The sequence below is a fragment of the Lycorma delicatula genome, chromosome 1 (genome assembly GCF_047948215.1).
Source record: "Lycorma delicatula isolate Av1 chromosome 1, ASM4794821v1, whole genome shotgun sequence".
Lineage (NCBI taxonomy): Eukaryota > Metazoa > Arthropoda > Insecta > Hemiptera > Fulgoridae > Lycorma > Lycorma delicatula.
Window position 1 is genome coordinate 89,960,652 of NC_134455.1, and position 27,874 is coordinate 89,988,525.

General features: G+C 28.5%; 1 protein-coding gene across 2 annotated transcripts in view; it reads left to right on the forward strand.

Annotated features, from left to right (window-relative positions):
* The window catches only part of elB (zinc finger protein elbow B), a 66,364-nt gene that overhangs the window by 25,800 nt on the left and 12,690 nt on the right, over nt 1-27,874 (forward strand). The window contains exon 2 of one of the 2 annotated variants that reach the window (XM_075357721.1): nt 9,930-9,968. The exons of the other annotated variant lie outside the window; for it this stretch is intronic. Coding sequence (XP_075213836.1) covers nt 9,930-9,968 — 39 coding nt within the window. The remainder of the gene's footprint in view (nt 1-9,929; nt 9,969-27,874) is intronic. 2 annotated transcript variants of the gene reach the window in all.

Below are 27,874 nucleotides of genomic sequence, written 5' to 3' on the forward strand. Positions count from 1 at the left end.
ATCATTAAATAGTAATGTACTACTCACATCTTTGATAAAATTGCCGTTACCTTTCCAGAAAAGTTTGACGGAACGATCGTTAGTTGTCTGGATGAGGTTGTTGGAGTTTTGAGATGAGAAGTAATACGTTATACCTCGTTATGAGGAAGATTATTTGTTTTGAATTTTTTTTTGTGTTTTTGGTGGGCGAAAACGCGTTGGGGTTATCATCGCCCGGAATAAAATTTTATACAAGAAAAAGAAAATCAGTGGTAAAAAAAACTGTCTTAAAATCTAAAATTGTAAACAAAAACTTACAGCTAATATCATAGCCAAAAGTTATTTTTAAAAACACTAAAAACTAATCTAACGGTCGTAGGAATAAAATTAAAAATAATCTTACAATTAAAAACGTAAAATTTAGCTAAAATAAAAAGTGTTTAAAAAAGTCCAAGAGGGGTGTAAAACTTCCCTACTCGATAAGAAGACTAAAAAATTAAAATAAAAAACTTATCCTAGTTAAAAACTAAAATATTAAAAAGCTAAAACCTATAATAACTAATAATGCACAAAATATCACTAAAAAATAACAAAACCTACAACTAATGTCACTAAAAAACCAATAAAACTACTATCACAGATAAAAAACTTAAAAATAAATAAAACAGCTATGAAAAATAAAAATTAAATAAATATGAACTCCGAGAGGAGTGTAAAAGGCTCCTTCTCGGATAACAGAAGAAAATATAAATCTAAAATCTAACACATAACAGTAAAAAAAACCAACACTATTAAAAGGTATGTAAAATACTAATACTTCTAAGATATAAAAAGAGTTAAAAAAAGATATAAGAGTGTGTTATATAAAAAGTTATAAAAGTGTTAGACCGGGTCGGTCTAACACTTCTTTATCATGTCCCCAGGATTTGACGAATGTTCCTGGGGAATTTAAATTTACGACGCAAGGCCGCATAACAAATGCAATCCACAAGGATATGGCGCACAGTCAAGCGGCAGTTGTTTCGAAATATGTTTAATTAATCATCCTTTCAAACCATCCTCCCCGTTTTTTTTACCTGATATCTTCTTTACTAATTTCTGTGTTTCTTATGTACGGACACTTTTACTAAATGTGCCGAGGATATTGGGAGCTGTAGATACAGAGAATATTGTGGTGGAAGAGTAGGAAGGTAGCTTTAGACCAATTTGGTAACTCTATTTCCTGTCCGGTGGCTGTACAATAAGCCTAATAATAATTGTAGCACCTATCGGGTTAAAATAGATCTTATAATTTCAAGTAATTTCAAAATAAAAATGGGTGTTAGAGATCTTTTACAAATTAAAAAAAAGTTTTATTAAGTGGGGATTATTTGTCTTTTTTTATTCGTTTATTTTCCCTTAATGGTTTCAGCCAATAATATTTTTTTATTAGAATTTAATAAATTCACCTTGCGATGAGAGTTACTGATGGTTTCCACACATCATACAATTTGCAGGCATTATTATTATTATTAATTTTTTTTCTTAAGATGGCTGTTCTTAGAGGTTTCAAAATTTCTGGAGAATAAGATTTTTTTTACAGCACATATTAACTGCACTAAAGCATGCATATTTTAACTATTTGATAAAAATTCCTTGATCGATTGTATTCTAAACCCATTTTGAAATAATATTTCCTGATCTCCGAAGAATTGTGGGTAGAATGAATACCCAGTGCCTTTTCATTTGGGTAAAACTTTGGGTCTTTTCTATTTCTCCTCCACAGTGGTTTTGGTCATTATAAACATATTCTAACCAGACGTAACCTACGCACGCTTCGCTCGCTAACCTTGACTAATTAACAGTAATGTTGTGATTATGTAAATAATAAATTCAGTAATATTGTAATTATTTATTATTTAAATCAAAATATTACTGTTAATTGGTCAAGATAAGCGAGCGTAGGTTATGTTTGATTGGATTATATTTATAATGATCAATTAGATTATACATAATTAAACATGACCATTACTAATATGTAATGTAAAAAAACCATCTTGGGAAAAATCAGGGAAAGCCTGATAATAAGGTTTTTTTTTGTCAATATCGGCCACTTTATTTAATTGTTAATATTTTTTGCATCTCTGATATTTTGGGGATATTGCAGGATATCTCCTTGATCCTCCTTAAGGATATGAAGAACTTTTAACTTTGTGCTTAGCGTTATAATTCTGTTGAAACGGCTGTGAATATCGATCTGTTTGGGGGACTCTTTATTGTAGCTATAGAAAGTTCAACCTATATCTGAGGTACTAATCGTGTAAAGCCGAAGCAATCTTAAATTCAAATGTCAAGTTTAATTAAAATTAATTCAGTTGTTCTTACATTCTCTGTGTACAATTTGATTTTATTTTTTGTTTTGTTATTTTATAAAACTCAAAAAAAATTAATATTAGTCTGGACAAATATAATATTTTATTTATTTTTTAATAAATGTCGATTGCTTTCTTTTTTCAGGAAACATACCTTGTTAATATTCTAAAATTAAAATATTATCTAACCTAGATAGTTAATTCTTTAATTTTTTCTTATTTATATGTTAGAGAAAGTTTAAGAAATATATTGACATGTAATTTATCAATTTATGCCGCCAGAGGGGTTTGTTGTAATGATTATTGATGGTAATTTATTTTGGTAAAAGATAATTAAGAGAAACTTGTATATCTTCTAATTTGATTTATTACTTTGATTATTTAAAAAATAATAATTTTTATCGAGTGACAAATTGTAATTTTGTGTCAGCAGAGGTCGCTGTGAACAGCTTATAAAAAAAATGTACATTGAAATATAAAAATTAAACTATCGACATAATATTTAGTATTCCATAAAATACGGTTCAATTTTTTATTTATTCCTTTTGCGGTGAAATTTAATAAGTAATTTGTGTTCTTTTTCCCACTATAAATTAATATTTTCAGTATTTAACTAAGAATATAACTACTTAATTTTAAAACTTATAAATTTTATTATTATTCAACTCAATGAAAGCCACCGTCCGCATAGTCATAGACACATTGTAGCAATTGATTGGTGAAAGTAAGTTATACATCTTGTTGGTTAAAACTTTCTTTTATTCGTGCATGAATAGTTAATAAAATAACACTTTTCTATTATACCTTCAGCATCAAATTAGAACATTCTTATTAGTTAACTATATAAAATTAACTACTTCTATTTTTCAAACCATCAAATTTGATTTGTTTTTTATGTTACTTTTTATTTGCTGTTCAAATGTCATATAATAATCTAATCACTGTTTCTATTAAAAATGTTCATGTTTTGCGATTTTTATAATAATACGTGTTTTAATAGCAGATTTATTCTTAAATATTACCCGTATTTTATACGTGTTTAAAAAAAAATGAGTAAAATTACCGATTTTCTACATTTTTTTATACGTTTTTTGTCCTTTCTCTTATTTATTTTTATTCTGACTTATTTATTACTACTCAAATCTGTAGTTACCATTATTTCATTTATTTTAATATTTTAAAATATTATAATTTTAATATTTTTTATGTATTAAAATAATTTTTTTTAAATACATGTGTGTACTAACTGTTACCGTTTACCCATCTCTGTCTAGTTCCCAGTCTACCGGCTATCGTCTAGCCAGGGGAGGGTACCATGACCGGGGCCACGGGGCCTGAACCCCTGTCTTCGTAACCCTCATGGTTGTGAGAATAATACGTTCATTGTTAAATGGTATGATTCAGGATTTTTTAGAAACCTGAAAAAGAAACCTAATTACAAAAGACAGAGTAGTCGTAACTAAGGTAACTAAAGTGCTACTTTAGTACATAGACGTTTACATAGACATTTGAAGAGGAAAACTAAACACAATTTATTTCCGATGTCATGTTGACAGAAACTGATTTAATTATTAATTTTCTCTTCTTTAATGAATATCTTTAATTGACAGCATCGCCCCCAACGGAAGATAGGGCCTCGTTCTATGACTTAAAACCTACACTGGGATAACAAGAATGAATTTTGAAAATTTGAACGGGATCGGTCGGTTGTTCTCGTGCGATCCATGAACAAACAAACAAACGAAAAAACGTTCGGCTTTATACATCATAAAATGTATATATATAAACCTTGGCAAAGTAAAATGTGGCTTAAAATGTGTTGGAAAATTTTAATTCCAGTGAAAATATGATTATTCTTCAATTTAAAAAAAAATGGTAATTTATCGAACAGAAAGGAATTTTTGGAATTACTTTCAGTTTTGAAATTACAAATAGTTACAGAAATATTAACAATCCAAAATTGTTATTTTTAGGTTTTAAGCAAATATAACTAATAATCAAGAAAAGTATTCTTCAATTTTTTATTCTGAAAATTGTAAAAATTTCAGACTAAAATTTAATGATATGTAATAAATTAATTAACCAATACTTTTCAGAAGAAAATAATGCTTTATTTATCAAACGTATCAACATTTTAAGAAAATTTTTTATATGATTAATGTAATGTAATCTAACCCCATACCAGTTTCAAAATAAAAAAGAATTTTATTATTCGTTATCGATTTAACCAGCCATCCAGAAAAGATAAGTGGTTCAAAAACAATATAATTACTGCAATGAAGTTTTATTAAATACAATTGTTTCAACTGATATGTAACTTGTTATATCAGTTGAAACAATTGTATTTTTACAAACAAAACATTAAATGTGATTTAATTAAAAATATTAAAAAATGGCAATAACATACATAATTTACAATGTTCTTAGACTTAGTTTAGATTTTAGATTGTTTATTTCTGTTTTTGTTTTATGAATAAATAATTCATCTCTCTAAAATCTGCATAATTACTATTATCTGTTTTTTTTTTTTTTTTGTTAATGAAATGAAAAGAGAGTTTTTGGGAGGACATGTTCAATTCATGAACATATCCAGACAATGAATAGTTTTATAGTTAATCTTTTATGAGATTATTGACTTTATAGTTTGTAGGAGATTTATTTTTTGCGTTTAAAAAAGGTTGGATTTTTTTTTATGAAAATGGGAATCTAGAAATAGACTCGCGCTCTCAATATATAAATATACAGGAAGATTCAGTAGGAAAGGGAAATTATTTGGAAAGTGATCGTAGAGCTTGAAATAAGAAAATAAGTTCATACAAACATATCCGAAAAGTTTCTTATCGAATTACGGCTAGCGAAAACTTTTGTCCGGATTTCAGTACCACCGGTGAAATGAGTAATATTAAAATTTTTAAGCCGTTAAATAAAGTGTAAACTTATTCGTTTCTTGACCAGAACGATCGAATTTAATAGGACCCAAAACCGTAACTCCCGCAGTTTTCTCATAATATCCAACGTAAAACAGAAATCTGGTGACGAAAAACACGTTTTTCAAGTTAGAAGTACAACTCCATTAAATGATTAATTAATAAATGCGTAAATTTTATTATAAAAACTTGTTGAGAATTTAATTCTGAGAAAAATGATTTAATAAAGCTTATGAAAACAAAAATCAAGCTTTTATATTAAAAACAAAAGTTGACAGAATTTACGCATTTATTAAGTCATTTAACGAAGTTTTTGTACTTCAAACCTAAAAAAAAAAAGTTTTTTGTCACTGAATCTTTCTGTCACGTTGGATATCATGAAAACTATGAGTGTTGCAGTTCTGGGACCTGTTTTATTCAATCTTTCAGGTCAAAAAACAATAGAAACCTTCAAGTTTACCATTTATATAATAACGTCTTAGAAATTTCAGTGTGATCTCATTCCACCTGGGAACTGAAATACGGGTGAAATTTTTCGCTAGCCGTAACTTGATAAAACTTTTTCGGACGTACATTTGTATGAACGTTTTTGCTTATTTCAAGATCCAGAATCAGTTTCAAATTATTTACTTTTCCTCCTGAAATAACTGTGTATTGATTTATGTTTTTTCTTTCTTTAAATTTCCTATCGTGCAGCTGACGTGGATGTTTCATACATCGAATGCGTGAATGTATGCATTCACGTATCCATCAAGGTGGAACCACGTCTCGTCAGATTAAAGCCAATCGAGTTCTTCTGCATGCAGCGTTACAGATGACGTGAACCACTAACAGAAAGCTACGCATTTTCCAACGTGTAACAACTCGTGAACAACACAAATTCTGTACGGATGCATCTTTAAACACTTGCGAAATGCCGTGTGGGCACTACCAACGGAGAGAACAGACTGGCTAGATAGGCGTTGCACAGACTTCTTGGGAGTAACAGAATATGCAACTTGCACGTCGATTAACATTTCTCGTCTTAGCAATTTCGGCCGACTACTTTTGGCTGCTTTTACCCCATTCCCTGTTTCTTGGAACTTTTCGTACAGTCGTTTGATGGAGGAATTGTTTGGTGCATCCACACGATACTTTTCTGTGAAGGCATTCTGGGTCTGGGCAGAACTGTCACATCTAATATATTGGGAGACAATGAATATTCTCTGCCGCATTGTGTAACCCATATTTTTTCTAATTTTCCTCGATTTAAACTTTTGTTTCTTTTTCCTATTTAGCCTCCTGGAATTACCGTTCAGGTATTTCAGAGGATAATATGTATTAGTGTAAATGAAGTTTAGTCTTGTTGAAGATTAAACTTCAGATGATCAGTTCAGTTCAGAATGGTCTGATTCAAGATTATCAGTTTGACTATTCGTGATATGTGTGGTTAATTGAAATCCAACCACCAAAGAACCACCGGTGTTCATAAAATTATTGAGGAAGTTCTGCATCAGCGTTGCCAGATTTTGTCTTTTAAATAAAAAAATATATATATTGAAATATTGATTCTAATATTGGGTAGAACAAACAAAACATTTTACAAATACTTTTTTTAAAATTCTCTTCTTATATTTATTCATTTAATTATTTTTTCCAATTAGGAAAATGATAATCAGTAACTTGTTTAAAAAAAGAAATCATTTTGTATACAAGTCAGTTTAATTCTAAGTCGGTTCAAAGATAATAAATTTGAAATCAATTGGGTTTGACATTTTATTCGTAAACAGAATTTTATATGAAATTCCCGAAACAAATTTGTAGATATTGTTTTGCTTTCTGGTTAGTCGGTACTGCCGCCTTAAATATTTCAAATAGTAATAACAAAACAAAAATACTGTTGGACAAATAGAAACGAGGGTAAAAATCATGAAAAAGGAGAATTGTGTAGTAAATTGTGTGTACTATATAATATAACGCTGGAACCTAGTGAGCGTAACCGGGTGGGGTACACAGTGGTAGTATTTTATTGTACTGTTGTTAGTGTTGTTGGTGAACACACAGGACTTGACTAACGAGTAAAATAGCACCGCTGCCTACCATAACTCAAGTTAAATGCTTTGTCAGAAATAACGTATAGCCGACTTCCTCTATTGCCTCCACAACACTTTCTTGTGTTCTTAGCATAAATTATTCGCTTATAGAAATCCTGGGAAAAGCATCGTGTTGAAATATAATGGTTTCTCTTTATTTACAACTCTTGTTTCTTGGTAGTAAGTAACATTACGAAACTACATTTTCATAAATAAATTGAACGTCGAATAAAATGATGTTCAGTTGACTACACAACATTGTTTGATAATAAATCATAATGTAATATATTACCAGACGGCGGAAGTTATCTTGTATATTCATAATGTCCGTCGTGCGTATACTTGTATGTAATATTAAAACCCTGCAGAATATTATTGCATAATAAATACTGTTCATAATAAAATAAAATATAGACCTACGTTTTTCTTCGCAGACATATGTAGAATATTTCTCTATTTTAATAAATCAACTATAATGGAAGCTTAACGATTCATAGATTCAACTTAATATCATATTTTACTGGGTGGGTGTGTGTGCGTGTGAGTGTGAGTGTAAATTGTTCGCTTAAAATTCAATATTGCTCGGTCGATGTGAATGATAATTTTATCGGTTTTAGGTATAATAAAATTATTAATAATTTCACTGTATCAAATAATTACACCAGTTATCTCCTTTTTTTTGGATAAGCAGTCTAGTTTAAAACTGAGAAATTATTTTGATTTCTACCATAATTGTTTAACATTAACATTTTGATTAATTCTGTAAGACGAAGTATGATTCCGCGAGTAAAATTTTGAAAAAAATGAATATTTATTTTCTAAAAATTGGGTGAACGTGTTTTAGAGAATCTACTGTTTAATATAAAAAAAAAAACAAAACATTATTGCAAGGCGTTTAGGTAAGTTTCTTGACGTACTTTTTCGTAATCATATATATATATATAAATAAATGATTACGTTTTTATTTAAATGTATATATATATATATATATATATATATATACACATTTAATTAAAGTTACTTTTGTTTAGTAGTTCTAAGATGTACTTTTTTTATGGTTATCTTTGCGTTGGTTTCAACGCTTTAGTAAAAAGACTTTGACTTCAATTTGTTTATTTTATTATCTCGGTTTGTGACTATTTTGTGATTGTTAAGGTTACTCCATTAATAAATAAACATTTTTTTAACGAAAATCTAGTTTGATTTTTTTTGTTTCATATTTCTTAAATTGAAATATTTACAGATGGGCAAACCCTTCTCTTAACGAAAATAAATGTTTGGAATTTATTCGCTTAGAATATACTTAATAAACTAAAAAGTAATATAATTAAAAATTAAACCCGTTCTTCATTTAGAAAATTATTTTACATACAAATTTTTAGCAAAATATTTCAACCAAGCAAATTAAATTTGAAATATCTGCGTCATTTCGATGAGGATAGTGAATTTTAGCTGCAATGTATTTTAATGAATAAGTTCAAGCGATAAAAATTTTGGCAAATAAAATTATCAATAAATTTTATGGAAATATTACTACACATTTGTTTTGCGTATTAATTTCCGAAATTTATTTTTTTTAATGTTGCCATTTTTAAATTATAAATTTATTTTTATTTGTATATTAATTTCCCAAATTGAGTTTAATATTTTCTTACGTTGAGTTTTCAACTTTATTTTTACTTCTTTGTAAATAAGCTGTTATGAGGGTAAAACCAGTATACTCAAACTATACCATAACGGATAGGGATTAAAAAAACACTGAAATAAACTACCGTTCTGTGGTTTTTTAAATTTGTTAATGTTTCGTCCTGTATAGTTACAATTATTTGTTTTTTTATATATTTCTCATGTGAATCATTAAAAAAGGAATAGTTTTCAAGCTTTAACATATTAGATTTTTTCTTTTTAAAATATAAATTTCCCGGAAATTTAATTGAAGGATTTTCTTCCAAGTAATAACAGTCTATAAATTTTTACTTATTACAACTAAATAAATGTAATAATTCGTCCTGTGACAGGAATTCTAAGTAGCGTTTTATTTCGTTTTATCTTAGAAGTTTCGACTTTATTAGAAATTGTGGTAGAAATTTCTGTCTTATTGGTGCTAGCCTTTTCGTGCGGAAGATTTAAAGTGTAAGACCCGGAAAAACCAGATATAGTTTACCGCTTCATGTTACTTTCTCACCACCTGTTTTAATTAATAACATATATTCTGCTAATCCATGGATTATTAAAGTATTTATTTATTCATTCAATCATTACATGAAAAAGGTATGCTGCTATCACTGCAGGCTTTAAATTGAAAAGTAAACTATGCTAGATGTCTGGAGGTATTCGAATTATCATACAAATTAATCGATAAGTCGCTTAACAGTCATTAAAAGGCTTAAGAAATGAGAATTTTTTTATTATTAAAATTAAATTGTTGAAAAAAACGGCAAGTAATGACTTCTCTATAGTTGTACATATGGAATAAGTAAAAGTCATTTCTCTGTCATTACTGTACTATTCATTTAAAACAAGATTTGTTGTGTTGGCTTTACAATACTTAATAGTGTGTTATGTGTGTTTGTAATATTATATTATGTTGAATGTTATAGATCTGCTGTCATTTGTATGCCTCTGATGGTGGGGATAATGTGAGTAGACTAGTTATGTAAAAATTAACTCAGTATTATATTATCTGTTTCAAATACATTTCCTCCATGAATTTTATCATTCCTTCTAGAAAAAAAAAAATAATACAAATTTGTTGCTTTTTATTATCATGCGATATCTAGAGGGGAAGAAGTAAATCCCATTTATGCCTTTTTATTCTTTCGTTTTTTTTTTACGATCATTGTTGCCATAAAATCAAGCTTCATTTTATGACTTCTCATAGGAGGCAAAAAATTAATTCCATTATTTTTTATTACCTGTCATCAACAGAGGCAGATACTGCAGATAAACTGCAGCAGAGGCAGTTTATGGCAGAATGTGATCTGATAAACATTTTACTTAATTATTGTTTTAAAGTAATGGTATGTAGAAAAGTACAGCGATCGATCAAAATTTTGAATATCGGAGTTTTTTTTAGAAATTTCGATTTTTCACAAGACCTGTTTTGTCCAAAATACAAAAAAAAAATTATTGAAGTTTCCAAAAGATGTATATTGTACGTTAACCTGTATTTTGATTTATATCTCTGGACTTGTTAACCTTTTTTTTTAAAAAAAAGACAAGACTATTGCATATATACCATTGTGGTTATTGGCAACTGTCACCACTGCATTATCATTCCCTCTAGCAACAACAATTTTTTCATCAAATGTACCTCTATTAATTTTCTGCAATTCTTTAGAATCTTTTAATGGGCAATTAGGAAGCCTATTTTCTCTGACAGTGCCAATCACAAGCCAATTTCTTTTAGGTTTACAGTTTTTTGGTTCTCCCTGCAATTGGATTTTTAAACGTCAATGTCTTTTTCAGCATACAAATGAATCTCAGCGTACCTAGAATATCGGTTGTACCTGGTGAAGGGGTTAGCAAATTTTCATCAATATCTTCGTCAGAAAGTTTATCAACTTTAGGTAGAATATAAGTTGCATCGAACGCAGTTGCTTGTGAACTTTACCTTCTGTAATACAATGCAATTCTTCAAGTGTTAATGGTTTTAAAAATTCCACATTTTAATAAATGTTTACATTTCAGTAAAACAAAATTAATATACTTTTACTTATACTACATGGGAATCACTACTTCACTAACATATGATATTGACTGAGGACTTAGTCATAGAAACTGACAATTTTATTAAATAACGATTTTTATAAAGACAGTTAAAATGTAATGACTAAAAAATCGCTGTATCAGTGTGATAAAATGATTGAAAATAAAAAATTTAACGATTCAAAAAAATAGTACAACGCGGGATTGCAAAGTTATTAATGTAAGAATAACATATTGCACAACTAGCGTGTGATTCATCACTCCATAAGCCAAAGGTGTGCCGTAATCGCACCATAATTTTTACAACCAGTATTCATTATCAGTTTTCAAAATAAATAATTTTCACGAATTGATGAATAAAAGCACCCCTTAAATAAATAAATAAAATATTATTTTTAATAATCATTTCGCGATCATTATATACTTTATACGAAAGGGGTTACATGATCTCGTAAAATATCACAAATTGATATTCAATAAACTCGCTAATTAAAAACCTATTACCATATAATCTTTTTTGCGATTACAACACCTAAGAAAATAATGGCAAATTGCATAAAGTGCGAAAAATCTTGTAGAAATTAAAAAGAAAAAATGTTTATGAAAAGGTTCGTTTACGCACCATTGGCTGTTAATCGGTTAGAAGCGTGGTTCGTTGTGATGCTGCAAGTTGGAACGTAGAAACAAAATAAAACGAAAAGTCCGTAAAGTTTTTTTATATCAAATTGTGTCTTTTTTCCCATGATTGTAGTAACGTTATCGACTGAGTGATTCAGTGATAATTTAGAAATCTCCGGTAAATTTGGAAATAATTTATCTATATACATATTTTTAGTAAAGATATTAAATTAACATAACTAGGAGAGTTACCCAACTGGTTGGTCTAGTGGTGAACGCGTCTTCCCAAATAAGTTGATTTAAAAGTCGAGAGTTCCAGCTTTTAAGTCCTAGTAAAGTCAGTTATTTTTACACGGATTCGAATACTAGATAGTGGATACCGGTGTTCTTTGGTGATTGGGTTTCAATTAACCACTCATCTCAGGAATGGTCCAACTGAGACGTACAAGACTACACTTCATTTACACTCACTGTTACATATCATCCTCATTCATCCTCTGAAATAATAGCTGATCGGTATATCCCGAAGGCTAAAAAGGGAAAAGAAAGAAGTAGGAGAGTTATGCATAGAATTGATATTTCTTCTCTTACACTATCTTATATCCTCCTATTAGTGTTACTGACCAGTGGCATCTTTTATTTTATTCACGTGGAACTCAATAAGTGACAACTGATATAAACCGTGATTAAATTTTTAAAATACTTATTTTTACAAACATTAATTGAGACATTTTTTGCGTAGAAATTTCTGTATGAACGTTTTATATATTTTTATAACGTACTATTTTATTGTAGAAATTATTCTTTAAAAGCAGAGTTTTAGGGGTCTTACACATAAAAAAACCGTGGATTTATTTTGTGAGTTTATTTTTTGGTTTACAATTTATTACTTAGTTGTTTTTTAACAAAAAAATTACTCGCTTAGAAGTAAATTCGATTGGTAGCTGTGTTTATAAAAAGAGAAACAAGTAATTTTGTTTTAACATGAAAAATTCTTTTGTATGCGAGATAGATTTTCTGTATTTTATTTTCTATTATGACAATAAATCATTTTACTAGTTTTAATAAATTAAATAATTATACAATTAAATTAATATTATTCCTCGTGTAACATTATCAGATTATAATTTTATATTCTCCTTATCAAAGAGATTTTTTATTTCCCTTTTAATAACTAATCATTAAATTATTATTTTTTAAAACCAATTTTATTACCTTGAACGTTATTAACAAATAATAAAAATTATTATATATATTTTTGTTAGTAACGAACAACAAACTTGAACAAATATCTTGATAAATTAAATTACTGTTTAATTAAGATAAATATTTTATTGATGTTGAAACATGTTAGTCGTTATCAAAATAATATAAGGTTAAGAGATATAAAAGGTGTAAGGTACGGTAAGGTAAAAGGAATATGAACTTAAACATTAATATAATTTAACATATAACAAATGAGAAGTTGCAGAATTTTATTATTAGGTAGTAACAAAAAATAAATAAAAAAAAGGAAAAAATGATGTTTATAGATATTGGCTGTAAGACGAAATTTTTCTTATAAATTTTTTTCTTTTTTACCTCCGGGACCACCGTTAGGCATTGCATTTATAAAATTATTAGAATGGAGTTTATTACTGCACGGTAATAAAATATAAATAACGTCAAAAAAATGCGATCTTTGTTATCTTTGAATCTCTCGCCAGTGGTAGCATCTCGGTCTTTCATTAGGAGGCTCGGGTTCAAATCCCTGTCAGGTATGGTATTTTTCATCCGCTGCAAAATTACATTTACATATCCCACGCAGAAGCTTCAAGCTTATGTTGCAATATCAAGGAAAGATAAAAATAAGTTTTTCGATATATTTCTATTTTAATTGGAGTTACTTTATATTTATTAGTGATTTACATAATGATGTTCTCTGAAGACGACAAAATATATTGATAAAATTTTGTAAAAAAGAGTATATTAAGAAGCTATAAATGAATTTATCGGAGAATTAATTAGTTTAATTTAATGGTAGAAAGGAATGTTAAACCCTTTTGAGTTTAAGAGATTTACTTAGAATAGAAATGAATTAAATGCTACCTATATAAACTGTATCATATAAATAAATAGGACAAATGATCATTTGTTGAAGATGTTATTGATTTTCTAGATTTCGCAGTTTTTTTAAAGTCAGTTTTTGAATATTATTTAAAAAAAGAAACAAGAATTAATTTGTGTTCAAGCATTTTTATAATATTTTTTTGCTTATCGTTAAAATTCCGATTTGATTTTTCTTTTGTTTATTATAACGATTAATTAATATCTTTTAATCGAATTCTATTAAATATCTGTAAAATCGGGAAGGTTAAAATTAATTATATATTTTGGTTATAGAGTTACAAGTTAAATCATAATGGGGTTGTAAATCTGGGAATAAAAATAAATATTGCCTGTAATATCTTTTACATGTGTGTGTGTGTGTCTGCCCATTACCGGATATTTTCAACATATATAGCGATATTAATTTTATTTACTGCTCTTAAAACAGCTTGGCAGTAATTACACCAAGTCAGGACTGTAAATCTTTAAGGTACGATGTCTGTCTTCTGGGTTTGGGTCTTGCAGAATCGCGTTTAAATGTTCGTTCCTGCTAAGATTGCCCGTGATATGGTCAAAAATTTCTTTTTGATGTAAAATGAAGCTTAGCTGCTCTGCCATTTTTTCCGGCGACCTCAACATTCAACACATGATCCTTCTTTCCAAGAGATTATGAGAATAAAAGAATATGTAGTCAGATCCCAGTAGTTTCAAATTTCTAGGTCGCTTATATGAGAACCCATGTTACTACGCCATACAGCAAAAAAGACGTAACAATAAAAAAATCATTAATTTTTTAACCATATTAAAGTCCTTGTTTCACACAATTTTAATGATTTTAGATTTATTCAGTTTTAGTTTTTTTTAATGCAATCCCTGATTTCAATTGATTTTGGTCCCTTTGTGGATTTAGTCACCCCATATATTGAGCGATCAGCTCTTCGGACTGGGACATTTTTCATCAGTGAAGTATGATGAAAGTTAATCTTTTTACTGCCTTTACTATGTGTAAAAAAAATAAATAAAGAAGCTCATATTTTAATTAATTATTTTATTTATGTAAATTTTAGATGCATATTAACCTCAATATTTGCTTACTTTACTAATTAATTATAAGATCAGTTAACTAAAATTTCGATCAATTTTTATGAAAGTTGCTTTTATTCTGTAAAAATCCGACGTGAATGCGGACTTTGGTTTTGTAAACAATCATCCTTAGCAATTAAAAAGTAAATAATAAATATAAAATAACAAATTCATAATCATTAAAATTTAAACTAACGAAGCATTTTTAAAAAATTTGCTTTTTTATTATTAAATTAAAGAAAAACTAAAAAATATATGTTATCCTCATTTAATCAGAGTTTATGCAAACCAGCCCACCAGGCTGGTATCGCAAATCAGCTGATTTTGAAGTCGAAAGTTCTAAGGTTCAAATCCTAGTAAAGACAATTACTTTTGTACGGATTTGAATACTGGATCGTGGATACCGGTGTTCTTTGGTGGTTGGGTTTCAATTAACCACACATCTCAGGAATGGTCGACTTGAGACTGTACAAGAGTAAACTTCACTTACATTTATACATATCATCCTCATTCATCCTCTGAAGTAGTACCAACTGTGGCACCGGAGGCTTATCCGAAAAAAAGGAGTTTGAGCAAACCAAGTGGTAAACCACTTAGCTGAGATTCCTAACAGTGATATTCTGTTATTTTTTCATATTTTTCAGTTTTTTTTTAATTTTATTTTTATTACATTGATACAGATAACGTTTTTTATGTATTTGATTTTTTTTTATAAGTTGCTACATTTATTTTATATATATATATATATATATATATATATATATATGTATATTTGTTAATTATTTTGTACCCTTATGATGGTTGTTTTCATATTGAAATGCACATTTATATATACTGTTGTTATTATTATGAAAAAAATAAACTGACTTAAAACGACAATATGCCATATCTTATTCTCTATTTTCTTTTCGTTAAGAGTTAAAAAAAATTCTAAATTCTTCAGTTAAGCGCTGTTGATAAAATATTTTTATTACACATCAGGTAAGAAAAAATATTTAGAGTGGATTGTGATATTCTTTCATAAAATTTTGTTTAAATCTGTGAAAACTTGGAGAAATTATTTAAATTTTAAAATAAATAAAGTTTAATATAAATAAATTTATAAGTATATAATTTTTGGGTACTTATTTCGTTTTGAATAAATATAAGTTAAATTTCGTAAATAAAAATTTGTTTTATTTCTCTTATTATAATCATCAGTGCAAAAATGTTACAGTGAGATAATAAAAATATCTGAGATAATATATAAGTATAAAAGTATAAAGATTATACTTTTTATAATGCAATGCATTTTATTTTAACAGTTCATTCTTGGTTAAAGAATTTAAATTTCTTACATTAACCTCTTCAGTGTATGTTTTTTGTAATGATTTACATTTTATCTTACATTTTAGATTTAATGGATTCACTGAAAATGATAATTCTCTTAATTCTTTTTTTTTTAATTAGCAGTTGTAATCCGGATTCATTATTTATGGTTATTTTATCATTTTACCGATCTAGTCTAATCTACATAGTTAAATCTTATCACGTAACGGTGTTGACATTTTCATTTTGTAATCAGCTTTTTTAATTTTCTGTTGCATAAATTCCTTTCATAATAATTTTGAAGGGGACTTGTTAACATTTAGTAGTTCTGGCAAACGTTCGTAATATATTTTTCTAGTAGGTAAATTTGACATACAGTGTGGGAAGTAACATTAGTTATTTAAATTTACTCTTTGGGTTGTTTCCAAATGTTGGTGTTAATCAATAAAAAATTTACGACGTTGAAACGTGTTGGCAAATCATACAGACATTTTAACACTTACTTAAAATTTGGTAACTTAATTTCTGTTTTAAATTTATTATGATTATTCGTTAGAAAATGTCTTTTTAATGTTAAATAATGAAATTCTTATCCTTTTTTTAATCGGTAAACATGTATTGTGTATTAAGAACCCATTATATGTATAAGAAATTATATTTTTTAATCAGTTGTTATCTATCATCATATTTTTTGTACGTGATAAATATTATCGTGTCAATAAATTTTCGTAATGGTAAAAAAGGTGACCCGACTGAAGTTTTTGCATTTCCTACACCTTTTTGAGATCCCCTAGTAAAAAATACATACAAATATTACAATTAAAAAAATCATTTGTACATATGTGTGTTGGTATTTACGAATATTTTGTTTTATTGATTACAACTTTAAAAAAAAGAAGTGGAGGAGTTATTAAGTATATATATATATATATATATATATATATATATATATATATATATATATATATAGCTTTTTATATGTTTTAGCTTTACTATTTGCCTAATGGATTTATTTCGACGGTACTTCTTATTTATTAGATAGTTCATCTAGTGGTCTTGTAATTTTTCCAGCCATAGGATTATCTCAAATACCCGTTCGAGTCCTTTCTGTTATTTAGAAAAGAAAACTTCTTGGACTGATTTCTAAAAGTGTTACACAAAGAAAATTTATTTAAAATTTTCATTATTTTATTAACTCTTTTGTCTTGATAAAAAAAAAAAAAAATTGAATTTAATAATCAAATGCTTCCTGTGTAATAAAACTAGCCGGTCGGAGCTCCGTCCCCGGGGCCCACGGGATCCTCGAGGCTTCCAGGAATCACGGCGCCGAACCCAAGGCCACAAAGCTCGCATCGTTCACCCTTTCGAGACATTCTTGGAGATCTGTATCGTTGTGAGAATTATAATGATAAATAACTACTATTAACGTATTCAGGCATTATAGAAACTAAATTACAGAAGATAGAATAGTAGTAACCATGGTAACTAAAGCACACACACCTTTGACAAGGAAAACTTCACAATTTATTTCAGTTGTCATGTTGACAGAAATATAATAATGAATTATTTTTTATTTTTATTTAATGAATATCTTTAATTCACTTCACACCCTTAAGGGGGCTAGAGCTTCCTTTGATCTAATGGCTTAAAACCGTCCCTGGGATAACACGAATGAATGTTGAAAATTTGAAAGGGATCTATCCGTTGATTTTTGCCTAATGCTGATACAAACAAAAAACGGATAATCTTTCGGATTGATGTTTAAAATTGTTGCTAGGAAGGTGAAGCCTTTATTCACTATTAAAAAAATTTATTTTTACAAATTTCTTTTAATCTTTGTACTTTTTTGTGTAATGTATATTCAGAGCAGATAACTAATTTAAATAGGATGTTCGGATCTTGTTTTAATATTTTAAGTAATGATGAAACGTAATTTATAAAATTTAAACATGTCTAAAATAAACATCCCGCAATTTTGTTTTGTTCTCTTTGTAAATTCTATAATTAACTAATAATCATTTTTAACTGGATTTAAATATATTTGTTAAGTGGGTAGTGTTTAGTTACTGGTATTTTTGTTAATAATATCGTCTAACTGATAAGAATAACTTACCCTATAATTTAGGTTTACAGTCTGCTATAATAGCATAAAATATTTAATTAAAAGTCTTATAGCATTTAAATAAAATATGAATCTATACAAAAACTTAAAAATATGTTATCACAGTGATGAAATAGTAATTTTTAAAAGTAATTCTTATTCAAATGAAAATAATATTTGTTTTTTTTTTAGATAGATTTGTTTTATTTCACCTGAAGCAGTACTGAATTATTCATTCATGTAGAGCCATTAACAAAAATTTCATAATAATAATAATAATAATAGACGTTACCTCATAAAAACTGAAGATTTATTGCTTTAATTTAACGCTAATGGTTGTTACTCGTTAAAAAAGAAATATAAAAGCTTTAAACAAAAAATACAAACTGCTTGAATTTATTACTTATAATTTTGACTTCTTTATCAATTACACAACAAATAAAAATATTTTAAATGTGAAATATACCATTAAAATTATAAATAATATTCCGCATGTACGTACACACGCGTGTGTAAATGAATGTGTTGGTTTGCTTTAGCTGCATACTTTTTATTATAATACAATTAAACACATTTAGAGAACAAAATTATGGATATTGGCCAATCTGACTGAATACTGTTGTATAATTATGTGATCTTGCTAGTAAAGGCTATAACTTATAAATATTCCATTAAATTAAAAACTATAAAATACTTATTTCAGATGTATAATTTAAACTATTAAGCGTAATTTTTTTATATAAAATTATTTAATTGCCTTCTTAATAATAATAATAATAAAAAATAGTGTAATAACTGAATAAACCGTTCCAAATAATTAAGAATTAATGTTTTTGTTTTGTAAAGTTGCTCTTTGTCAATCGTCTGGCTGTTTAAAGATATTGATCCTTTTATTAATCAAGTGATATTGGGAATATTAAGTAACTTATTCATTTATATTAAGTTTATTTTGGTATCGTCTTAAGAATGACTCCTTTTTTCTTTTATTGGTTGGTGGAATCCTTTAGGACATTTGTGAAGAGCTGTCAGACTCGAAACAGGTTCCGTTAGGTTTTAATAAGCGTATGTGTGCCTGTGCTTACCGACTAAACCTCCACCCCGTCATCTTCCTTACAAGGAACTGGAACAAAGCATTACTTCAGGAAAGAAGCTGCTTTCTCATCGCTAGTGGATTGACTGCAGCTTTGACAAGAGGTATCAGTATACCGAAGTGCACCCTGCCTCATCGTGCCTGGACAGTTCCAGCAGGCCTGGACCCTCCAAGCACTCCGTAGGATGCCTGCCCAATATATGTCTGCATTCGCCCTGACAGAAATCGCTAGCCAGTTATCGGGTGATGCCAGCATCACTTCTTCGGTGTCCTCTGGACCTAACATCCTGTCTGGTTTAAGTTTAGCGACTAGAATGTTCCTCGCGGTCGTAAATCTTCTTTTCGAAGAACACTTGGAGAGTAGTTTCCTTCTCGTGATCACAGCTTGAGCACAGGTCGGAGTAGTTCAGGCCAGATCTGCAGAGATACGATCTGAAATCCCATGCCCTGAGAGGAACTGTGTAAATGCATAGTTCATACCACCATGGTCCGTTGATATTCATCCGTCTATAACCGGGATAAGCCGAAAGTACAGCATCCCTTAGCAATATATTCCACCGTCGCTGCCACTCTCCCACCAGTACTCCCCTGACCCGCCTAGCTTCCTGGCGGCGATCCGTATTAAAAGTATCAGGATTTCTTCAAAAACGAAGAAATCTACAGAAAAATAGGTTTACAGATGTTATATATTAAATTGAAGTTTTCCTCGTTCGTGCTCTCGGATTTTTTCTTGGCATTTATTTTTGTAGTCAAAAAAATGGAAGTAATTCTATCTTTTTTCTCAGTTTGTCCGTGTATGTCTAATCATAACAAGAGTGGCCAAATTGATTTAAGAGAAACGCGTTAAATAAACCTGTTTAAGTCTACTAGGAATCTTAACTATGTATTTTTTTAAATAAAGTTAAAAAAATATGTATAGCCCGCTCCTCGTCTTGATGGAAAATAATTAATCGATTTTTTTTAAACTTTACACCCTTAATGAAAATAAGTAACCTAAAAAATTAAGTGCGTAAATCAAGTATAGCCCAGTTCAATACTCCCAGCTCACAATTCTAGGATTGAAAGTTCTTCGATGGCTCTGGTATGTGAAAGAAAGTATTGTTGTAAAATATTATGTACGGTTATGTAAAATATTATGTTATGTATCTTGTCCATTCTTTCCTAAGACCTTCTGTCGAGTTTAGTAGATAAATATAAAATATTTTACTATTAAATTTACGAATTCTATTTGTATTAATAATTTACACACACTTTCTATAAAATTTGACATTCAAAATTTATATAGCAACGTTGTAAAACACGACTCAGTTAAATAAGTTTAAAACTTTATATGTTCCCTCAAAATAATAAAGATGAAAATTATTTTTACCATTAAAATTTTCTTATTTGCTTATCAGAAACAAAATAGAATTCTTGTTTCGTATAATAAAATCGATAAAAATTTTTTATCTTTTAAAAAATATCGCTTGATAACGCCTAGAATGTCAGTATTTTGGAATTTAATTTTTTTTAAGGTACTTTAAAATTTTAAATGTTTGCTCCTTACTTTGTTTTGGTTAAGTTTCAAAATTACCCAATTTTTGAAAAGGTTTTATTAAAAATACTATCATGATGCAGTTTAAAACTATCAAAGGTTAGAAAAATTTATTAAACTATTTTTTTTTTTTTTAAAGTGATCGCATTATTTAAATTTTTTTCTATTATTGTACTATAACAGCAGGTTATTTAAAAATTACTGATTAAAAATGCACTGTAAATTCAGTTTCATAACTGTTTCATGATTAATTAGAACAGATAATAAAGTATACACCCACTTACGGCGTATCTAAACTACTACTGTATTATAGTGCATATTTTTTTTTTTTTCAGTGACTAAAGTGTTTAATAGCTTGCTTCATAATAAATTATAAAAAATCTGGGGGGGGGGGTGATCTGGTAAGCTTAGAATAGACTGCAGACCTTGCAGTTGTCTGTATAACTATTTCGCTGTCTGGCACTTTAAAGCAGTTGTCTTGTTTTCTAAATAACGATCAAAATTCTCACCAGTTTTAATGGAAATTCTTCTTTCCTTCACATTTTTTTTTCTATTAAAATTATTATTGTTTAAAACACGTGGTTTATTAAAAAAATAGTATTTTTTTTTTAATTGGGCTTCTTAAAATAAAAGCTTTAACATAGATTTTATTTTTACTTAAATAACTATCATAATAAATAAATTTTAAATAACAAAAAGCTTAGTAATGTAATTAAGTTTAGTAATATAATTAAACACTAATTTCGTTATATGGTCCAATACAGTCTTCTATAAGAACAAACGAAATCTCGTACTAATTATTAATTCTTATTTGCTTCAAATGATGTGAAACGTACCAGTACTCAGGATTTAGCGTTTTTTAATTTAGTATAAATCTAATTTCTAATTTAGTACAAATCTAGGGGTTAGTAAGATGAAAATCTTCAAACGTTAGCTTTTTCTTTCGTGGCTGCTATACTTTTTCATACCAGTCATTTTCTCATCGGAAATGATGATACATCGTGTATCACACAACTGTATCATTACGGAAGCAACAATAAACTGGGTCTATAACTGTACTTTGAGGTAGTATTGTAAACAACATGTCCTTGGGTGTTTTGTGGTGGCAAGAAAGTAATTTCAATTTTTTGTGCGAAATGAAAATACATTTCTTTTAAACAAAGAATGAACTTAAATTAATTATATATTTAATACCATATATTATATTGATTAATTTTATATATATTTTCCATTTTGTTAGATAACTTTTTGCCATCTTTCTGGCAACTTCATAATTCTGCGTTCAGAGAACTTCTGGTTCTTATCAGCAAAAACTGAACCGAATGCGATTTCAGGTCATCGTCATTAGTGATAACTTTACCGCTGAAAGAGTTTTGCAAATTTCGAAATAAATGATAGTTTAATGATGCAAGATCAGGAAGGACTATTATGGGAAATGAGTCATCACTTCCTAACCATGCTCCAATAATTTTCTACAAGTTACCACAAATGTGTGAGGCCTTGCATTGTTTTGGTGGAACCGGATTCGTTTGCGATTTACCAATTTTGGCAGTTTTTCTTTGATTACGTCCATCAGTTTCATTAATTATTAACAACAATAATTAATCTCAATTAATCATATGCTTCCTTGGCAGCAACTCTAAGTACATAAAAGCTTTGTAATCCTACCAAATTGACAGCATGATCGTTTTTTAATGCAATTCTGCTTTGGATGTGGCTTCTATGGGTTCATCACGCTTGGTTCGTAATCAGATCGCTGTTTGTTATAGGCAATCAATTTTCCATCGCCAATAATGATTCGTTTCATAAAAAAAAAGGTCAGTGCATTGCGTTTGAAATGCATATCGCAAATATTGATTCGGTGTGTTAAATGAATTCATGCGGAACCCAAATATCGAGCTTCTTAACTAATCCAACACTTTTGGTGTGATTTTCAATTGTTATGAGTGATGTATTTAATCTCTCTGCAATCTCTCGCACAAATATATCAATGACCGAATCAGTAATGGCTTACATTTGGCTTTTATCGACTTCAATAGGTTGATAGGCACGTTGGTCATCTTTTGAGTGCAAAATCTCGAGAACGGAATTTTTTAAACCGATTCATGCGATTTAAGCTTTCATGCCTTTACGGAAATTAAAAATTAAAATATATCAAAAATATTCGTTTTTGTACTCCTTGTTAAAATAACGGCCTTTAACTAACACGTGCAAACAAAATTTCGGGTAACTTGCTTCTAAAATAGTTACACGTAACAGCTATCAATTGTCATAAAAAAATCATAATATTGATAGAAGTTCTTCAGAACATACATAAAGCTACCTATTTGTGAAAACCGGAATTACTCTCTTGCCAATTACATATCCATCTTACTCACAATTAATATAATTTCTTCGATGAAAAAGAGAAATGCTGAACATTTTTAACATTGTTGGCACTTATTCATGATGAGGCATAATTTTTTGAGAGATGTATTCCCCTGTCATATGGAAAAAATAATAGTAAGTAAAACGGGGGAAAATCATTACGATATATGACATAAAAAAAAACTGTAATTATGTCTTATGATCGTGTAAGGAGAGAATATCTTTAAGAACCTGTTATACTGTTTCATAACTCAGTATTAAATATTATCATTGCCTAAAAGAAATTTTGGTTCCAAACCACAACAAAATCAGATTTCAATTTAAATAAAAATAATTCTTAAAAAAAAAAAAGAAAAGAAATTTACTTCCATCAAACCAGACAACAAAACTGTTTTCTTATTAACTCAGCGCAATACTTAGGTGTATGAAAATGTACCACGATGTGCCTCAGAACCTAGATGACATTTTTACTTCCTTCTACAAAGTAAAGGAAGTATTGTGATCGCGAAAAATTTCTGTTATCAGATTTCAACGGAAATATCCATTTTGGCCATCCCTGAATCCATTTTGTCTAATTTCGGCATGACATCTGTACGTACAGATGTGTGTGTGTGTTTTTGAGTTATGTGATCTCGCGTATCTCAAAAACGATTAGCCGTAGGATGTTGAAATTTTGGACTTAGGACTGTTGTTACATCGAGCTTTGCACCTCCACTTTTGATTGCAATCGACTTTACCAAAAGTCTCCAAAAAAAGCCCAAAATCCGAACAATTTGGATTTGAACGTTTTCTTAACTGCAGTCATAAGCCTTTGTTGAGAGATTTCTCAACGACGGTATTGTATGATGTCAACGACATATCATAAGTGGTACTTATTTCTCATTGGTTCCACTGTTATTGCCAAATAAAATTTTAATTAATGAAATATTTGGACTTACGAGGGGAAGGCACATCGGTTCTTCATCTCCTTTTTTGTTTTTAACGTTTTTTTCCTTTAATTTGAATATATTGATTAATTAATAATTATTAATCTCTGATTGTTAAAAATTTTTACAATAAATAATAATTCAATAGAAAATGTAATTAAATTTTATGTACTTTTCATTAAAAAAAAAGTCTGTATGTAATTTAATAGGCGTACAAGGAAGTCATATGATGTCCACATCAGATTTTAAAGAAATTGTAGACGTATTTAAAAGATCATCCAACTAATTTATTTTAAATAAAATTAATAATTACTTTTTTTTACAGAAGCTCTGTCGATGAATTTTTAAATAGTAATAATTAAAAAGTAATTTAACAAAAACTAAATTTTCTGTATCTTTGTTTAACATGCAGAAAATTATTTGAGCATACAGACCGTATCCTCAAATAATTTTCAATAACGTTTTCTTATTTTATTATTTTTTTTGTTTAAATAAATAACTTCACTTATTTAACTATTATTTCATGTTTTAATGTGATTTATATATTTCATGTATCATTAAATATAAAATATTTATTCCATATAAAATTACTGAGTAAATAAAACTGTTTAAATATTCTCTCAGTACCCACAAAAAAAATCACATCAAGAATGTTTTATCCCATTTTATCTTAAAATAATAATATCTTCATTTTCAAAGATATTTCCTAAAATGCAATGCACTTCGTAAATAGATGTTCTGATTTTTTTTTAATTAGCAACTAAATAATTCAAATTATTCTATTTGTGTTACAACACTATAAAAATTACATTGTAATACAGTAATTGTATTAAAATAATCAGCTATTTATACAAGATAAATTGCAAAACTTTTTATGCAAAAATCCTTGGTTAAAATATTATATAATAGTTCATAATTAGCTTAAACAAAATAAAATAGAAGTTTATTAGCAGCATAATGGTAATAGATCTTTGCCATATTTGACGTCTAAACTCTTGAGTACAAGGAAACAACTATTAATATACATAATACTAAGCTTGTCATCCATCATATTCTATTTAAAAGAAATAAAAAATATACTCAACTATTACAAATTAGTTGTTTTTTTTAACGTAAAATCAGTGAAAAAATTATACATTTATTTCAGAATAATATTACATTTATTGAACTTTTTTTTTATTACAGTATTTTTATAAAGCACTTTATTTAAAGTCGAAGCTCAGCAATTTTTAAATGTTAGTGAAATAATATTAAGATAATTAAACCGTTATAAATTTCTTTCATTCATAAGTGGGTTAAATAAATAATTAATATTCTTTCCAAAAAAAATAATCTGCCAATACATAAGAGTGTTATTAACTACCATAATAGTTTATATAATTATTATAATAATAATAATAACAATTAACAGTTTGCAGTTTATTTTTTGACTAAACACCACATTAAAAGAAGGTACTCTATAAAATATTTCTTAATAAAACTTAAATTACTCAGTAGGTATCAAATAAAAATTTCTTCCCTTAATTATTTTTACAAATTGTGATAATAAATAAAAGGTCTCCCAAAATGAATTGATATTTTAAATTTGCCGCCTTTTTTCGCTGTAAAAGCACAGTAGACATTTTTTTAAATTCTGTAATCAGTAAACATTGAGGTTAAATTATGGAAGAGTAAATACTCTTGATTACGCATAGAAAATGCTAAACTTAATTTTAAAAATAGTGAACATTTTTCGGAATCTGTTCGCAAATGCCGTAATTTTTTTGGTGATCATAATGCACATTCTCGTTAACACCGTGATAACTTTAATTAATAAAAAGTCATCTGGCTCAGTTCTAAACAAAAACAGCAATGGTCGTTCTCGTATAGCTCATTCGAATGAAATCACAGCCGATGTTAATGGAAGCATTGAAGAAAATTCTTCCTCATTAATACGTCACCACAGTCAACAATTAAGCATTTCCAGAAGCCTTCTTCGACAAATTTTGAAAAGATTTGCATTTGTTCGCTTGCAAGGTTCAATTGACACAAGCACTAAAACCGCAAGATCATGTAAGGTTGCAAATTGGGTTTTTTAAAATCAAAAAGTTGATAAACGAGTATTCGAAAAAATCATCTTTAGCGATGAGGCGCATTTTCTTCTCACCGGGTTTGTCAGTAAACAGAATTGTCGAATTTGGAGATCAGAAAATCCGAAAAATATAATAACTTCCTATGCTTCTCGACGTTAAGTTTTTTCATCCATAATTATTTTCCCACCGTATAAAAATATATAACCCGTGTTCAGGAAAGTATTACAGATTTGTTGTCAGTTTTTTTTAAGAGTATATAAAGATTTTCTCGAATGCAAAAAAATATAAATCACAAAAAATTAGGTTTATTTTATTGTTATGTATACGCGATATGTTTGATTGAGTCTTGTTAGTTTGGATGAGTAAAATTTTGTTTTACTTATTTAAAGACGTTGTTTCTTTTAAATGACTAAAATTACTTTAATAATATTGTAGATTAGAATTTATTAAAGTGATAAAGAGAGTTTTCTCCTTCCATTCGGAAGGTTGAAGTTCGAATCCCGAGCGGTTCGAATTTTTTACACGCAATAAGAATAAATTTCTAATCTATAATTATAAGAAAGAAGAAAAAAGCAACAGTAATTGGGCAATTTACAGTTATTAAAGACAGAATAAATAAATATCAGCGACTATCAACTAATGACAGGTGATATTTTTCTTTTTATATTATAATAGCTTGAGGGATACCTACCTTTATCTTTATAATGGGTCAGCATTTCATATTAACCGGTAATAAAACATGACTTGACATTATAGGATGTAAAGAAACCATTTAGTTGACAGCAAATAAATTTATTATTATTATAATATCGAAGGAGAGTTATAGCATAATCATGTCTTATTAATCGCAAAAATAACTCCTTAATTGATGATTATAATATATTTTAAATGTTAAAACTCGGGTTTCGTTTTACTTTTATTTTTAATTTTATTTGAAAAAAAGGATACAATAAATCGTCGAGCGGTTGATTTAACATTTCCTTTACAAAAGTTCACGGTTTAGTTTAGATTCAGTTATATTATTGTGTGTATGTAGAAATGTGATAAAGTGAAAGGGATTTTCAAGAAGCGGTTCAAAATGAGTGCAACTTGAAGATTTACTGCTTGACAGTTCATTAGAGACCATTCACCGACGAGATATTATTATAAACCATTCACCGACCAGATATTATATATACCTATATCTCTATTTTCTTTGAATCTTTATTGCCTCGTTCATTCTTATAGTAACAACTAGTAGCACTCTACAAACGCATAACTCTTCGGATATCTCATGTCGCTCGCTATTTTATAGTACGTACTCCAGCTGTTACATTTTTTATTTATGACGTTATGTAACATACTAGTCAATTATATATTATGAGAAGGTAAATGACAGGGGGGGGGGGGTAAAAGGTTTGAGTTTCGGGATTTTTTTTATTTTGCACGACACTAGAACATTTGGGTGCTCGTTGTTGGAACTCGCTGTACAATGGAACAGTGTATAGTTTTGTTTTACAAACCCTATCGGGAGGAATTCTCCCTTCGGAATGGTAATAGCCTGTTTATCTGCTTCATTTTATTTCACAACATCAAATAAGAGTACTATCGCTTCAGAGACAACATCCTGCCAGCTAGGTTACGTACGATAATAGTTGAATCCACCCTACC